General features: G+C 43.5%; 1 protein-coding gene across 1 annotated transcript in view; it reads left to right on the forward strand.

The window, feature by feature from the left end:
* The window catches only part of LOC147029990 (villin-1-like), a 196,541-nt gene that overhangs the window by 122,331 nt on the left and 56,710 nt on the right, over positions 1-17,500 (forward strand). The window contains exons 11-13 of the mRNA XM_085872156.1: positions 720-798; positions 952-1,050; positions 8,440-8,593. Coding sequence (XP_085728282.1) covers positions 720-798; positions 952-1,050; positions 8,440-8,593 — 332 coding nt within the window. The remainder of the gene's footprint in view (positions 1-719; positions 799-951; positions 1,051-8,439; positions 8,594-17,500) is intronic.

Genomic DNA, 17,500 nt, shown 5'->3' on the forward strand with positions numbered 1-17,500 from the left:
CGCGACTGTGCACAGCCACGTACTCCCATTTCTCTCCCGTCGGGTTTCTCGCAGTTTCTTGAGGCTTCTTTCCTTCGCACAAGTGAGCTGGGGTTTTATGTTTGCCTTCTTCAAGGTGAGGGGGGTTGCTGGTTCACAGAGCTGCACAATTCTTTTCAAAGAAAATACATGGACAGATTACAAAGGGAAACTATTTGAAGGATTAGTTGGGGAAAATAGTCAGGGTTTAGACACATTAATTATGAAAGGGATGGGATACTTTTAATCTGCTTTTGAACACACTTCTACACATGTCCTATCATTCTACAAAGAAACCAAACACTTATGCTCGATGCTTAGTAATTACTTATTAGTAAACTAGGTTATTGTGCTCTCTTTACCAGCTGATCAACAGTTAGGAGGCTTGCAGTCAGGAATGATAAATGAAAGAGCACACTGACACTAGATGTGACATGACGCTGACGTCATGCACGCAACTGGTGATCAGCAGGGCAGGAACAATGTGTTCATGTGGGAGACGACACTTGTTGCTAACAGGTCGTACAGCATGTGCTGTGATGGGACATGATCTGTGCCTTGTTGCCTCGTCAAGTTCAGGGGTCGATTTGTACGCACGCACGCACGCACACACGCACACACCCATTTTAGAATGAGTTTTTTTTCTTCAACTTTTGGAATGAATTGATAAAAACAAAACTGACATTGTGTGTGCCCTGAAGCATATCAGATGAGACAGGAAGCTTGGTTGTCAAGGAAGTGGCCACTCGTCCACTCACACAGGACCTTTTGAATTGCACTGTGAGTTGTTCTTATTGTTTATCCGAGAGTGAAAAAGTAAGGAATGTTCCAGAATAGTTAATGTCACAAAAACGTTTTCTGATGAATGTGATCAAATACGATTTGGGGTAAATAAAATCAAACCACCTAATTACCGATTTTGCTGCTTTTCAGGACTGCTATATCTTGGATCAGGGTGGAGTGCGGATTTTTGTGTGGAAGGGGAAGGAAGCAAATGAGAAAGAAAAAAAAGCTGCTATGGGTCGTGCACTGGTTTGTGACTTATCCTGACAGCATTTGCCGTCATGTTTCCATAAGGTTACATTATTGACATGCAAGATATGATTGATAAAAGGAAAAGTAGAAAAGGAAAAACTCAGAATCGGCTTATCTATGTTTTAAGACATTGAAATGCATAAATTATAACCAAAAAAAATTCAAAGTATGATATTTTCTGAAATAAATTTTATAATTGTTAATGTAAAACAGACTACAGAAATCATTTCCCGGAATGTTTGCCGATTGGGTGAATAATTAAACGTTAATCTCCTCACTGACTCGTGTTAAAGTATCCCATCGATAAATAGGACACTCGGTCGAGTGCATACCTCTGCCGTGCAATACCTGATCTATGACAACATATCTGGCTCAATACATTTTTGAAATATCATGCTATATATCGTTTAGCCCGACCTCATTGATGAAGAATCACTTTAAAATGTAATAACTCCTATATCCACATTTGGATCTTCACCAAAATCGAATCAATTCGTCCACGACACACACCCAACGTGTGCACCAAGTTTCGTCCGAATCCCTCCACAACTTTTTGAGATATCGTTATATACATCATTTTTGGCCCGATCCCTCAATGGCGAAGGATCACTTAAATATTTATTCGAGTATCCGGGTCTTCACCAAAATCTAATCAGTTTGTTCTTGTCGCATACCCAACATGTCCACAAAATTTCATCCAAATCCGTCCACAACTTTTTGAGATATCCTGCACACAAACAAACAAACAGAAAGGGGTGAAAACATAACCTCCTTCACCTTCGGTGGTGGAGGTAACATGAAAAAGAGCAATCAGGAGATTGGAGACCCTCACCAGAACTTGTTTTGTGTAGTTTTGCCTCGTGTATTTTGTGTGGTGATTGTGTACTAGTGTGTTACCTAATTAATAATAGCATCATAAATATATGTGGAAAAATTATGGGCTCAGACCAGGAATCAAACCCAGGTCCTCTGGCAAAACCATACCAGTGCTCTGCCATCTGAGCTATCTGGGTGACCCACCAGCTGAGTAATGCAATTCGTCCACATATACAAGTGCCACTCTCTTTCCCCAACTGCTTTCGGGGCACTCGCTGCCAACCATAGGAGCAGAGAGGGTCTTTTATCCTGTTCTAGCCTGTTCATTTCTAATTATATGACTACGCCCTCAGTGGTTATTAATAGCGGACATGGATGTGTCCCCCCCCACAGGGGGAAGACCATCTCGTGAGCAGGCCCTTGCCATTCCTACGGTTAGCAGCAAGTGCCCCGAAAGCAGTTGGGGAAAGAGAGTAGCACTTGTATATGTGGACGAATTGCGTTGGTCAGCCGGTTGGGTCACCCAGAAAGCTCAGATGGCAGAGCACTGGTATGGTTTGCCAAAGGACCTGGGTTTGATTCCTGGTCTGGGCCTGTAATTTTTCCACATATATTTATGATGTTGTTTCTATACTGTTCATTTCTAATTATAATTAATTACAGACATAACTAGAACTGCCACTTTATCACTGCTGGCAGTGATGACCTGGTACCAAAACGTCCCACTTTGATGCAACCCCGCTTTGATCGGACACTTGACCCTGACCCATGATGTTTATTATTATTCAATTGAATTCAGAATGGGATTAAAATACATTTCAGTTTCAGCTGCTACTCCTCTACCCTCAAACCCATGCAGGCACAGCCAAGTGAGCCTTATTCAAGAAGAAAAAAATTCTGAAAGAACTCAGAACAAAAAAAATCAAATAATTATGGCTGCCAGACCAAGCGTCCAATCAGGTTGAAATTTAAAACTTGCATTCCTCATCACAACAAGATCATAATTGTTAAGTTTTACATCAATCAATGAAATGGTTCAAGGGAGAAATTTAAATCAATTTTTGCTCAATCCAATATGGCTGCCAGGTCTGCTCCCCCCCGTCCAAGGCTTGGGGAACATTTGTGGGAAATAACCTATCAATTATTTTTGAATACCATGGTATCCCCAAGGCTTGGGGAACATTTGTGCGAAGTTTCCCCTCGATCTGTCCAGCTATTCTGGAGAATATTTTTTTATAGGTTTTGGAGTAAATCCAATATGGCTGCCAAACCATGTGACCTATGACGTCATGTATGAACGTTTTGCACCTCATGGATAGGTGGTCATACGTGTAAAGCTTCGCCTCGATCTGTTCAGCCTTTAAAAAATTTACAATATGGCTGCTGAACCAGGTGACGGATGACATCATCAATTTTTTTTTTCTGTGGACCAATTTATCCCTTGTGGAGTACTTGCCATTTGGCAAGCTTCAATTTTTTCCTTGGTGTGGTTTCAGAGATACAGAGTCCAAAGTTTTTCCTTTTTTTCAAACATGGTTGCTACACCACGTGGCCTCTGACATAATTATCATTTAAACATTCAACACAAGTTGTCACTCCGATGGTGAAAATTTGAACACTAAAGTACCGTGTGAACAAACAAGAAAACATGTCGTGCAGACCACGATACTTGCAAAATCCATAAAATAAATTTGACCTCAACAATAATTGGTGGTTGAATTCATTGACCAAATAAGCAACTATTCAAATTTCAAGTCAATCGGATGAAAATTCACAATTTCAGCAATTTGGCCTGTGTTGACCTTTTGGCCTATGTTGACCTCAAAAATAATTGGTGGTTGAATTTAGTGACCTGATATGCAAATCCTCTTCAAATTTCAAGTCAACGAGATGAAAATTGATGATTTTATAAATCAAACCTAAGTTGTTGACCTTTGGCCTATGTCGAGAGTTCAACCTCAAAAACAATAGACTTCTTGCTTATGACAAACTCTACCATGTAGTGAAGTTTCGTGAAGATCGGTTTAAAAATGTGATCTGTAGGCAATTGACAAACTGACAAACAAGAAAAAGACGTCGTGCAGAGCACGATTCTCGCAAAATCCACCCCCCTCTCCAAAGGTTGCCAAGGACACATCACGTTGCCCATTTCATTAAGATTAAAATTGACGATCTTCATCAAAGCTCAGGTCAATCGGATGAAAATTGATAATTTTTCAGATTGAAATTGATGATTTCAGAAGTTTGCTCTTGAGTTGACCTTTGACCTTTTGATCTCAAAAATAGTTGGTTTTGCAAATTCAGTGATGCACTGTGAAATTGCTGCTTCCTCATCAGGTTAATCAGATGAAAATTAATGGTTTTTCAGACGAAAATTGATGATTTTAGAAGTTTGACCTTGAGTTGACCTTTGACCTTTTGATCTCAAAAATGGTTGGTTTCCAAATTCAGTAATGTACAATGCGATTGCTGTTTAATTTTCAAGTCAATCGGATGAAAATTGATAAAAAAAAATTTCGATAACAATTGATGATTTGAGGAGGAAATAGCCCACTTGAGGATCGTTATTACGAGGTTGAAGGAACGGATAGATAATTTGCAGCAACTAGCAGAATGCGAGAAATTTGTAGATAATAGTTGGTTACGGTTGTGGAGTGAGGTTGTTGAGGATATTGGAAGTGGTGACAGGGCAGCAATAGAAATTGGTAGAAATGAGGTATAGGAGACGGTTTTTGTGGGTGACGAAACGATTAAATATGTAGATTCTTCATTCCGCAGGAAGGATCGTAGACATAGAATTCTGTGTAGTTTTGAAGGAGCGGGAGTTCGGGACATTGAAGGAAGGGTAAACGATATTGTATGGGGTCACGGCAGGAAGAAGTTGTTTGTGGTACACCAAGGAGCGAATGATGTAGAGAAAGTTCACTCAGAGGTTTTGAAAAACAGATACAGGATATTGGGTAAGCAGCTGAAAGAGGGTTCTGAAGTCATGTTTTCTGGGATTCTCCCAAGATTAGGAAACGATATAGAAATTATGATCAGAGCGATAGACGTCAACCAACGGCTGGAAGAATGGTGTAGGGAGGAAGGTTTTACATTTAAGAAGCAGTGGGAATCATTTCGGGGACAAAGGGAGTGTTTCCAGAATGATGGCCATATGTTAAATAGAAAGGGCAGCAAGGTTTGCAGTGGGAATTGAGGAAGGAATTCAGGCTTTGACATCAGCGGAGGGTGGGGAAGCTATCATAGAAAGAATTGAAAATGTAATTGTGATGAGTAAGGCCAGGCAGGAAAATTTAATTTCAGGATGGGAAAAATTAAATATATTCTACACCAATGCCAGAAGTTTAAATAATAAGATGGAAGAGCTTGAAGCCAAAGTAAATAGCGAGGAGTATGATATAGTTGCAGTGAGTGAGACATGGTTTAAAGAGGAGAGTCACTGGAGGGCAGGATTAGAAGGCGACAAGGTGTATCGGTGTGATAGGAAGGAGAGAATAGGAGGAGGAGGAGGAGGAGGAGGAGGAGGAGGAGCACTCTGGGTAAAGGACAGCATTGCATCAAGAGAAAGGGGTGACATTAAGGAAGGAATAAATGTTGAGGATTCTGTTTGTGTAGAGATTTGAGATTGTAAATATAGTGAGATACTGGTAGGATGATTTTATAAGGCTCCGGGTGTGAAGGAAGAGAACATGAAGAATTCAAAAGGGCATGTGGTCAGGGAAGAGTATTGATTGTGGAGGATTTTATCTTGCCAGGGATAGTTTGGGTCCGGGAACAGAGAAAGGGCAGAGCAGATAAGGATTTCCTAGTTTTATTCTAAGATTGTTTTTTAACCCAGTTTGAAGATAAGCCCACGAGGGGGAGTGTAGTTTAGACCTCCTTTGAGGTAACGATCCCAATATGGTGGAGGTCGGGGAGCATTTCGGAGCAAGTGACGATAACATTGTGTGTGCAAAGATTCTGTTGAGGGTTAGAGTTCAGGATAGTAGGGTCAGGCTATTAGATTTCAGGAAGGCAAACTTTGAGGGTATGAGGAGAGTGTTGGGTGATGTAGATTGGGAGAAGCTGACAATAGGACAATCAGCATCGGAGAAATGGGAAACCTTTAAGGACCAAATGTGTAGAGTACGGAGTAAGTACATTCCAATGAGGTGTAAAACGAAGTAGAAAGAGACCAGGGTGGTTGAGCAGTGAGATAGGGAATGCTGTTAAGGAGAAGTAGAAGGCATTTATGAGGTTTAAAATAACAGGACTGGAATTCGATTGATATCATTATCGAAGTAAACAGAGGCAAGTTAAGTATATAACTCGGCAAGCCAAAAGAGAATATGAGATGGGCACGGTTAAGAATATTAAACAAAATAACAAGGCTTTGTTTAAGTCCATCAGGTGAAAAGAACAGGTTAGGACCAGTGTGGGTCCATTGAGCGATAGCACTGGGAGAGTGGTTAGTGATGAAGGTGAGATGGCAGGCTTATTAAACAGGTATTTTTCTTCAACTTTTACACAAGAGCAGTCACGAGAATTTCCAATAGCTGAGAATATTTATGAAGGAGGCGAGGAAGGGCTTTTAGAGAAGATCCAGGTTGGACTGGGGGAAGTAAAGGAACAGCTCGGTAATCCAAGAGTAGATAAGACTCCAGGGTCAAATAATATGCAACCGAGAGTATTGAGGAAAGTGGCTGAGCAGGTAAGCGAGATGTTAACGGATATTTTCAATAGCTCACTGGAGTCAGGACAGGGACCGGAGGATTGTAGAGTAGCAAATGTAACACTGTTATTTAAGAAAGGATCCAGAGAAGAAATGGGAAACTATCGACCTGTTAGTTTGACTTCAGTTGTGGGGAAGGTGTTGGAGACATTAATTAGGGACCTGATGAGGAACCATTTAAATAAATACAAACTAATTAAAGGTAGTCAACATGGGTTTACCAAAGGTAGGTCTTGTCTCACAAATCTTTTATAGTTCTGTGAAGCAATGTCTGATTGGGTGGATGAGGGAAAGGCAGTGGACATAGTATATCTCGACTTTAACAAGGCATTTGATAAGGTACCACATCGGAGGTTGTTAGCCAAAGTGAGGACTTGTGGAGTGGCTGGTCAGGTAGTTAATTGGATTGCAAACTGGCTTCGTGGTAGGAAGCAAAGAGTTGCTGTGAGTGGGAGGATGTCTTGCTGGGAGGATGCAAGTGGTGGAGTACCTCTGGGATCAGTTCTCGGACCATGACTGTTCATTATTTACATCAAAGATTTGGATAGTGGGGTGGAGAGTAAGCTTTTCAAATTTGCAGATGACACAAAGCTTGGAGGTGAGGTGGATAGCACAGGGGGGTGATGATCAGATACAGGAAAGTATTGATACTTGTATAGATTGGGCAAAACATTGGCAGATGGAATTTAACCTGAGCAAGTGTTAGGTGTTGGGGATGGGAAAGCACAATGAAAATAGAGATTACAGGATGCAAGGGATAAATTTGGAGCGTATCACACAGGAGAAGGATCTGGGGATGGTAAGAGATATGGGAGGTAAACGTGCAGTGCAATGCCAGGCACCTATAGGTAAAGCAAAGAGGGTTTTAGGTTTATTTCAGAGGGGGATCATTCATAAACCAAAAGAGGTGGTGTTAACATTGTACAGGAATTTAGTGAGGGCACATCTAGAATATTGTGTGCAGTTTTGGTCACCACAACTCAGGAAGGACATTGACGCCATAGAGAGGGTTCAGCGCAGGGCTACTCGATTGATTCCGGGCCGAGCTGGACTTAGCTATGAGGAGCGGCTGAAGGAGACAGGGCTTTATACACCAGAAAGGAGGCGGTTACAAGAAGTTGTGATTGAGATGTTTAAGATAATGAAGGGTTTTGATAAAATAAGTGCAGATGAATTATATATCAGAGTCGACAGTGATAGGACCAGGGGCCATAGCCTGAGAGAAAGAAGAGGAGAGTTAAGACGGGAGTAAGGTAGGGGACTTCTACTTAGAGTAGTTAATGCATGGAATGGTCTCCCTGGAAAGGTAGTGGCAGCAGAAAAAAGCAGATAAGTTTAAATTGGAATTAGATAGATACCTGGAAGTTATGGAGATAGAGGGGTAGAGGGATGTTGGCAGGACTTTTTGGTAGCTTGAGCATTGATGGGTGATTGTGTGCATGTGTTCAGAGTACTGTTGGTGAGGGTCTCATTAAGGGGTGTTGTGTGGTTGGTGTGTGTTTTTTACCCAAGCCCATGCCCCCTCCCCTGGGGGAAAAAAGCATACAAAAACTACAAAAAACCCCCACAAAAGACACTTAATTGAAAAGAAAAGAAACATTTTGCATTTTCTTATTTTGATGTGGTGTTGATAAATTGGTGTGGTGTTGATGTGGCGCAGGCATAATGGGCTGAATGGCCTCCACCTGTGTCCAATTTCCTTGTGTTTCCTCGTGTTGTGATAACTCATCCAATTGGTAAAACATCTGCTAACTTTGCACACCTGAATTTTTATTCATTAAAACTTAGTCAAGTAAACAATGCAACATATGAATATGTGAATTTTGAAATTTAACAAAAGCATGCATCAACTCCAGAGTTTCATCAAGGCCAAGAACTATCCGGCCAGCACCATGGTGGAGACCATGGCGGATGGTGCAGAATCGGCCGTGTTCAAACAGCTATTTCAGAAGTGGATGGTGAAGGATGAAACTTCTGGATTTGGTCGTTCCTATTCTGTTGGTTCCATCGGTAAGTACAGGAACATTCAGGGATGAATCAATAAGTAAATTGACTTTCAATCTAATCTCAATATTTATCATTCAGAATGGTCAATCTATACAGTATACGGTATTTATGAAAAATTGGTGGGATTTATACACCCCTTCACCCATCTTCATAAATCCTCAATTTGCTTTTTTTATCCCCACTCGTTTCCAGCTCTCTTCTGTTTCTTCCTTTTTCAGTTTTCTTCACCCCAATTTAGCTCTTCCCTTATTATTTCTATGTATTCAGCTCTAATTTTCACCAGGTATTGAATCAACACCAGATAAACTAGAAAGAATCCCAAAATGCAAAGGACACACACACACACACACACACACACACACACACACACACACACACACACACACACACACACTCCCTTTTTGTCAAGTTCCGCCCACAAAAGACCAAGTTCTGTGGGACCCAAGACCATGCCAACAAAAATGACTGATGGGAGTGAGAATCGAGCTGGGGATGGCATCTTTCATGGGGCAGGGGGCGCCCGGAGTTGCGCGATCAACATATTTGGGATGCATCCTGGTGTACTGGCCTTGCCTTGCAGTGTGTTGAGTTTTGCCAACTCTATCCCGTCAAGGAAGGATGAGACTGAAGAAGGATGAAACCAATAAGGAAGAGACCAAGACGGGGTGTACCCAGGCGTATCCTGGAAGCCACACGCGAGGTCGCGCTGATCGACATTGTTGCCACTTTGGGGATGAAGGGGGAAACTGAGCATGGATAAGGAGACGGCTTGGTCCATGAGTCGTGGTTCCTTGCTGTGATGAAGATTGATGCTTCATTACTGTGGAAGTCTCCTTTAAATGGAGTATGGATAAGGAGATGGCTTGGTCCACGAGTCGTGGTTCCGTGCTGGCGTGAAGATGGATGCTTCAGGACTGGGGAAGGTTCCGCTCAGTCTTCGAGACTTGTGAGTGGTGATGATGACTGGTGGCGGCAGCACGTACACACGCACACGTAAATCGTGATTTACACATGCACACATACACATTCACATGAGTCGTGATTACCATATACACATGAAGACCACAAGGGGAAAACCGGTGATGTCACTTTTTATAAATTTCAGGGTTATTGCACCTGCCAGTAGTTGGCAACAAAAGGTTTCCTCTCACAATATTACTTTAACAAATAACCAGGGGTGTCACATAATTTATATGGTCTAAAGTTTAGCCGTGGAATGAAAAAACAAGCAGTCATAGACTGGTACTTACGAAATCGTCAACTTGACCTCTGACCTTGTCTAACAAAAGCTGTCTCCAGAGAAGGTAGCGACGCAAACCAGAAGTTTCTACGATGATTCTGTACCAAACCATCATAAATCGAATGTTTGACCTCACTGTGACCTTGACTTTTGACCAAAATCTAATCAGCGCTAGCCATCGCCCTCCTGAATCACGTGGTGTAATTTGACATTGGTAGTTTCTTCCGTTTGCGAGTTATAATTTTTTTTTGATGTTTGACCTCACTGTGACCTTGACCTTTGACCGATTTTGACCAAAATCTAATCAGCGCTAGCCATCACCCTTCTGAATCACGTGGTGTAATTTGACATTGGTAGCTTCTTCCGTTCTCGAGTTATCGTGCCTACAAACAAACAAACAAGCAGTCATAGACTGGTACTTACGAAATCGTCAACTTGACCTCTGACCTTGTCTAATAAAAGCTGTCTCTCGAGAAGGTAGCGACGCAAACCAGAAGTTTCTACGATGATTCTGTACCAAACCATCAAAAATCGAATGTTTTGTATGTTTGACCTCACTGTGACCTTGACCTTTGACCGATTTTGACCAAAATCTAATCAGCGCTAGCCACCACCCTCCTGAATCACGTGGTCTAGTTTGACATTGGAAGCTTCTTCCGTTCTCGAGTTATCATTTTTTGGATGTTTGACCTCACTGTGACCTTGACCTTTGACCGATTTTGACCAAAATCGAATCAGCACTAGCCATCAGCCTCCTGAATCACGTGGTGTAATTTGACATTGGTAGCTTCTTCCGTTCTCAAGTTATCTGTACCAAACCATCAAAAATCGAATATTTGACCTCACCGTGACCTTGACCTTTGACCGATTTTGACCAAAATCTAATTAGCACGAGCCATCACCCTCCTGAATCACGTGGTGTAATTTGACATTGGTAGTTTCTTCCGTTCTCGAGTTATCGTGCCTACAAACAAGCAAACAAACAAACAGAAACGGAAGTCATCAATATACTTCCGAAATCTTTAGATTTCGTAAGTAACAAGTGTTGTCAAAGCTGAACAAGTAGAAACCCAGAGTTGTCAGTACTTTACTCCTGGTTATCTCCCTTTCATTCATGTTAACTGTTCCACCATAATATTCAGAGTTGAGAAACTAAAAAATGAAAGGTTGTAAAACTTTCACAGCATAAACTCTGAGCACTACAATAGCCTATTTGCTTATGTCATGGATCTATTATTTTGATCACAGGTTTTGTGTTCTGCAAAGTATTAAAATTAACGTTTTCACTCAGATAAGATTGGCTTTCTGCGTCATTCATGTTAACTGTTCCATCATAATATTCAGAGTTGAGAAACTAAGTTATAAAAGCTTGTAAAACTATCACAGCATAAACTGAGCACTACAATGGCCTATTTGGTTATATCATGGGCTCCGTAGTTGGTGCATATCGTGGTTCAAGCCTGGTCAAACCTTTATTGTGACTTTTATGGGACCCACGCCGTGGCTTAATGGTTAGCGCGTCTGAGTACCCATCCTCATTCGATGTACCCATCGCCCAATCAACCTGCTTAGGTATATGAGGGAGTCACATGAGGTGACTTCGGCTATCGTGGGGGTGGTTTATCCTTGGTTTCCTCCCAGTTTTCCATCATCTTAAGTAGTACGGAGTAAGAAATGGAGAATCCGTCGTCATATAAGCGAAATACCCTTGAGTATGGCGTTGAACACCAATCAAACAAAAAAACAATGACCGTTTAATGTTGAAAAAAATAATCTGTGATCACCAAAGTCATGTAATGTATGCTAATAACCAACAAACATGAATTTGCTACACATCCTGGGTTAAAATTGCATGGCAATTATTAAACAAGGGAATAACCAGTGATGTCAGTTTGCAACATTGATTCGTTCTTTGCTCTTTTTATTAAATAACACAGAAGCTTGGCAAATGCTACATGCTTAATTTGATCGGCCAATGATCACTCTTCCTTTTACTGGAAAAGAAATCTATATGACAGTTATTAAACAGTCCACCAAAGTCTTGAAACTTTGTTTTTCAGTTTCTTCAAAATTGACTTATCCTGACATCTCTGGTTTTCCCCTTGTGGTCTTCACATATTATACATATTATCTGCACACCTATTGATATGTGATCAAACACATATTAACGTGGCATTATATATATTATCCACACACACGCTAACAGAAGTGGATATAGGAAGGCCAAGTTGTCCCAGTAGGTGGTCTCCCATGTTTGTACGCACAATGACGAAGGTGTCATCTACATGCGTACAAACATGGTAGACCACCTACTGGGACAACTTGGCCAGGAATTCCCCAGCATTAACTTCACAATGGAAATTGAAAAAGAAGGAAAATTGGCCTTTTTAGATGTCGAGGTTCACCGCAAGCTTGACAGCTCCCGAAAGACCTCGGTTTCCAGGAAGCCAACCCACACCAACAGATTACTAGATTTAAACTCCTGCAACCCTATCTCCCACAAACGCAGTGTAGTACAGACCTTAGCAGCTCGGTCATGGACGCTGTCATCTTCCAAAACTGAGGCAATTTAAGAAATCAGATGACTTCGATAAGTCCTGCTCAAAAATGGCTACAACAAGGGGATACTCCAAACCTTTGAAGAGCCAAAACGGACAGAACGCAAGGAGCCAGACAAACCAGGGCACTGTGTACTGCCATACTACCCGGGCCTTTCTGAAAGGATTGGCAGGATAGTACGTGGCTCATGGATTGGCGTAGCCTACAAACCTCTACGCACCATCCGTAATGTCATCTCAAAACTAAAGGACTCAATACCAACTGATGATAAATCTGGAGTAGTTTACCACTCATCATGCAAAGACTGTGACCAATTCTACGTGGTTATACTGGAAGAAATTTGAAACAATTGCTAGATGAACATTGCAGAACAATTAAGCTTGGAAAGGTGACCGAGTCCACCATAGCACGTCATTTCCTGCAATTTGGCCAAGATTTGACTCTGATGGGACCCGTGTCCTCGACACTACACCTAAAGACCCTGTCACACCTTGACGTTTTAGCCAGCGTATGGCAAGGTATCAAAATGTATGTAAAACGCTGGCGTACGCTGAACTATTGATGTTTTTTCCAGCTTTGGACGTATTCATAACGAGTTGGACATATGCATAACGTATTAGTAACGTACACAGAACGTTTCGACAACATATATGTAACTTATATCAACGAATGCTGAGCGTGTTGTCGGCGTTCACAATCTATGCCCAACGATAGTCTAACTTATGCATAGTGCATGGCAGCGTATCGCCGACGATCACGTGGCGTAGCCTATTAAAAGGCTGCGGCTCGACGATTCAAATCATAACCGCACTCGACATCGAAGTGTCAAGCCGCTGTCACACCTTGACGTTTTTGCCAGCGTATGCCGACATATGAAAAATTTGCCGAATACGCTGGCACACGTCGAATACGTTATGGGTAAGTTTTGTTGACGTTAAGAGCACGCTGGCATACGTCGTAGTACGCCGAGCACGTCGACAAATTTTCAGCATGTTGAAAAATTTTCGACGTATGCCAGCGTATGATGCACACGTTCCGCATACGCTGGCCATAAGTTGAAGGCATGCTACGCGATCGTTGACACACGTCGACACACGGTTACTTGTAAGTTACTCATAAGTCGAAATACGTCGAGGTGATGTTTCGCGTCATTGTTCCAGACTCCCTGTTTTTTTTTTTTCTTCGGTATGACGGTGATGTTGACACTTCGATTTCTAGTGCGGTTATGATTTAAATCGTTGAGCGGCAGCCTATTAATTCTATTATATTATATTCACATGTGCACAACACCCAACGAGAACCCCAACACTCGCACAACCAACACCTCATCATGCCCAACCCGGACACGAAACGAGCTGTGTTGGTGCACTGGAAACACAAAAACAAAAACAACAACAACAACAAGCACACACAAGTGCTCACCCACACACATACACCACCAGATCACGTGCAAGTAAAAACAACAAACAGCAGAACACCCCTTCAATGATGTGATTTGACGTTTGTTTTTGCTTTTGTAAAATAAAAAAAGCACTCCTCCATTTAATCTTTAGCACCAGCATATAACCGGAAATGAGCAGTCGTATCGAAATTTAAAAATCGGACGCGTGCTGAGACTCGGGGTCCATTATGTCTGATGAAGCCAGATGTGAAGCCAATGAAACGTTGCCTGAGACCGGGTCTGCTCTCGCTTTTTTTCTCAAATTGGCAGAGTCGATCTCATTTTTTACTTTTGGTTTGAAGTGCCTTCTTCTTCTTTTAAATAAATAAATGTATGTGGATATATATATATATATATATATATATATATATATATATATATATATATATATATATATATATATATATATATATATATAGATATTGTGACGTCCACGGGACTTGAACAGTCCCGCCAACGTAGAATGAGCCGAAACGAGGGAGGCGGTTTATTTATCTACAACCCAAACATGGCGGTTATAATCGCTCTACCGCAAACGGGACGAGGAAGGTGGCACGAGTCACTTTTCACTGAGTTGATGATGTTTATTTGTTTTTATTATTAACCAGAAATAACAAGACTCGGCAAGAAAAGGGATCCGGGGCGATTCAACGAGATGGTGTGGGATCGGGCGTGGGGAAAAACACAGACAATTCCAATGAATATACAATTCTCAAACCCTCTAAGGCGCCAAGTACACACACACACACACACACACACACACACACACACACACACACACACACACACACACACACACACACACACACACACAACGTAGCTACTTCTGGTGGTCAGGCTGGACCGTGGTGTGGACGCAACTGTCCCTGGATCAGCGTCGGACGAGCTGGCCTTGCTCTCGTCAGGAGGGGCAGGAGAAACCGTGGTGCTGTTGACCTCCTGGCCTGGCCCAAGTCCGCTCACAGCCGCCAGGGAACCAGTTCTGGCGCCAAATTGCGAGCAGGAGAGGGAGGCAGGTCCGCCCGCCGTTCGACCCCATACTGCGAGTCAGCAGAACCCCAGAGCCAACCAAAGTGAGGCACGAGGCTCAGCAAGGCTCCAAGACACGATGAAGAACACGATCGAATCAGCACAACAACAAGTACGCTTCCCGCGCAACAGCCTCCACACCAAAAAAACACGATCTTTTTGTCCCGATCTTCTTCCTCTTCCTTTTCGACCCCGAACAGAACCTTTTTATCCTCCTGTCCTCGTCACTTCCAATCGAGCCGTTTTATTGGCCCACCGCCGTCGCCTTCTGCCAATCGTGATCACGGGGCGGAGCCATCCGCAGCCCTGTCCTGTGACGTCACGGCCAGCCTCCAGGGACTACTAAAAGGGGTTTACGCAGACACACTTACCCTATCCCGTGTCCCTATCTAATTACGTGACAATTATCATTTCCCCCTTGAAGAAATGAACATTTACTAGACAACTTATCACCACTGAATTGCTACTTATTACATCGAGATCCTGGTAAACTCGAACAGCATGGCATACCTAATTAAACATCCTAATTACCCTTTGAATGCATACCCCCCCCTCAAACGTAACACTGCCCCTCCTCTGGTACCGCAGCTCCTGCAAGGTATATCACAGGCGCTACCGTACCAGCCTTAACACTTACTGACTCACACCTAATTAACCTAACGAAATAAAGTAGGAGGGGAAATGGGCAGCGAGCCGCAGCTAACTTACCTATCCTGCTTAATGTACTACCCCCTTATGGCCTTATCCTCGCCTAAACAAGCATTCGTTTTTTTTATTTTATTTTATTTTATTTTATCACATGATAGCAGTGAGCGAAGTTGCACTCCATCTTCTGGATCATCGCTCTTGCCCAGCACTCTTCCAGTGATCTGGGGAGGGGAAACAAAAGGTTCCACAAAAACACAACACTTATTCTTTACATTCCGACTCTAAGCCTTAACGACACTATTCACAGGATATTTACACTTGACCGCCTCCCCCAGTGGATGCTAATAGACCCAGCGTTACCTGGGGAGCCAATTTTCAAATTTGCTTGCCCCAAAATTATGCGGACATCATGCCCTTGCTGCACATGTCAAGTTGTGCGGGATCGAGTGGGACTCATACATCTTCACAACACTCACACCATGGTCATCATCACATTTCTAGGTCATGGTCCTCATTTTAATCATGCAGGCTGAATCCCGTCGTGGCCGTGGGGTGGGTTACCATAAGATGATGGGGGCATCTCAGGTGCAACCATGCCCACAGGTAAGCTTTAATCCAACCCGGATGTTTCTCCGCCCCGCTCCCTTTGATTCTCTCCACCCTGGTAGCCATCAGCTCTAATCCCGTACAACACTCTGGAAGGGGTCTCACTGGCTCCTCTGGCCTTCCTGGGTCGCCAGGGTCCTACCCGCCTTGGTCGCCCAACCAGACCCTCTCCCGGTTGCCTCCAGACACTGTCACCATTAGCCACCAGGTGGTGAATCTCCTTGAAGGGGGTCGCAATTCACGCTCACCGTGAGCTTCAGCAATCCCTGTGGACAAGCACATCATCCCCACCCACAAAACCCACATGACTCCCCCACCCCAACGGCCTTACATGTGACACCTGCATTTCTAACACTTCGCCGACCATGACCTTCCCTGTTACCACACCATGTCCAATAAAAAATCAATGTGTGCACCATACATTTCACTTCTTAACTGAAAACAACTCACACAGCACTTCTCACCCGATCCACGCACCAGCCATTGGACAGCCACTTGTGCCCGCTTTGTTACCAATTACCCACTGTCCCGATTGTCACTCTAAAACCCAGCAGAACTTACAAACACATGCCAATTTTCCCACAATTCACTATTTTTCACCAAAGGAGGCACTTCGCCACAATCTCACCAGCCGAGCATGGCCCTATATGCTCAGCCCGATCTAGTCTCCCCGACCCCCGACAGTGATTTCCGGACTCGACCTATGTAAGGGCATCTCGGATAGACCTGGCGGTTCAGCAGGAGGATTCATCCTCTGAAGCATTTGGGTAATGCCAATTTCTCCCAGCCCCCCTCCCTGATCCTGAATCTCCGCCTGTCGGATCGTCACCGACGGCCTCTCGGGCACCCGACCCGGCCGACTCCACGAGGCCAGCCTGGCCGCGCACTCGGCCGCTCGGTGCACGGTGGGTGGATCCTGTAGCTCCACTCGCGCTCGGACCTCAGGGCCAGGAAGAGCAGCTAAAAATTTCTCTAGTGCCAGTCTGTCCCACGCCTCCACTGTAAGGTCCCGATACGAGATCCTGACTGATTGGTAAATGTCCTGTGCCAGCTCCTGCACTGTCTCACCCGGCTTTAATCTGCGGTGCTTGAGCTGGGCCCGCACCAGATCACAGTTTGCTGCAAACCCAAACCGACGGCTCAACGCCTCGCAAATGTGGGAGCTGGTCAACATCCCCTCCGCGATCACGTTTAACACATCTGCGGCTGGTCCCCGCAACGTTGCCACCAAATTCCCTGTACGTTCCCGCTCATTCCACCCGTTTAGTCGGGAAATGCACTCAAATTGCGTCAGAAAAGCTTCAACGCTCCCTGACCCGTCAAAATTTACCAGGGGGATCACTTTTACTGTGGCCCGCTTCCCAGTTTCTCCCTTGTCCGAATCCAG

The sequence above is a fragment of the Eptatretus burgeri genome, chromosome 3 (genome assembly GCF_056783735.1).
Source record: "Eptatretus burgeri isolate ZD-2024b chromosome 3, Ebu_testis_v1, whole genome shotgun sequence".
Classification (NCBI taxonomy): domain Eukaryota; kingdom Metazoa; phylum Chordata; class Myxini; order Myxiniformes; family Myxinidae; genus Eptatretus; species Eptatretus burgeri.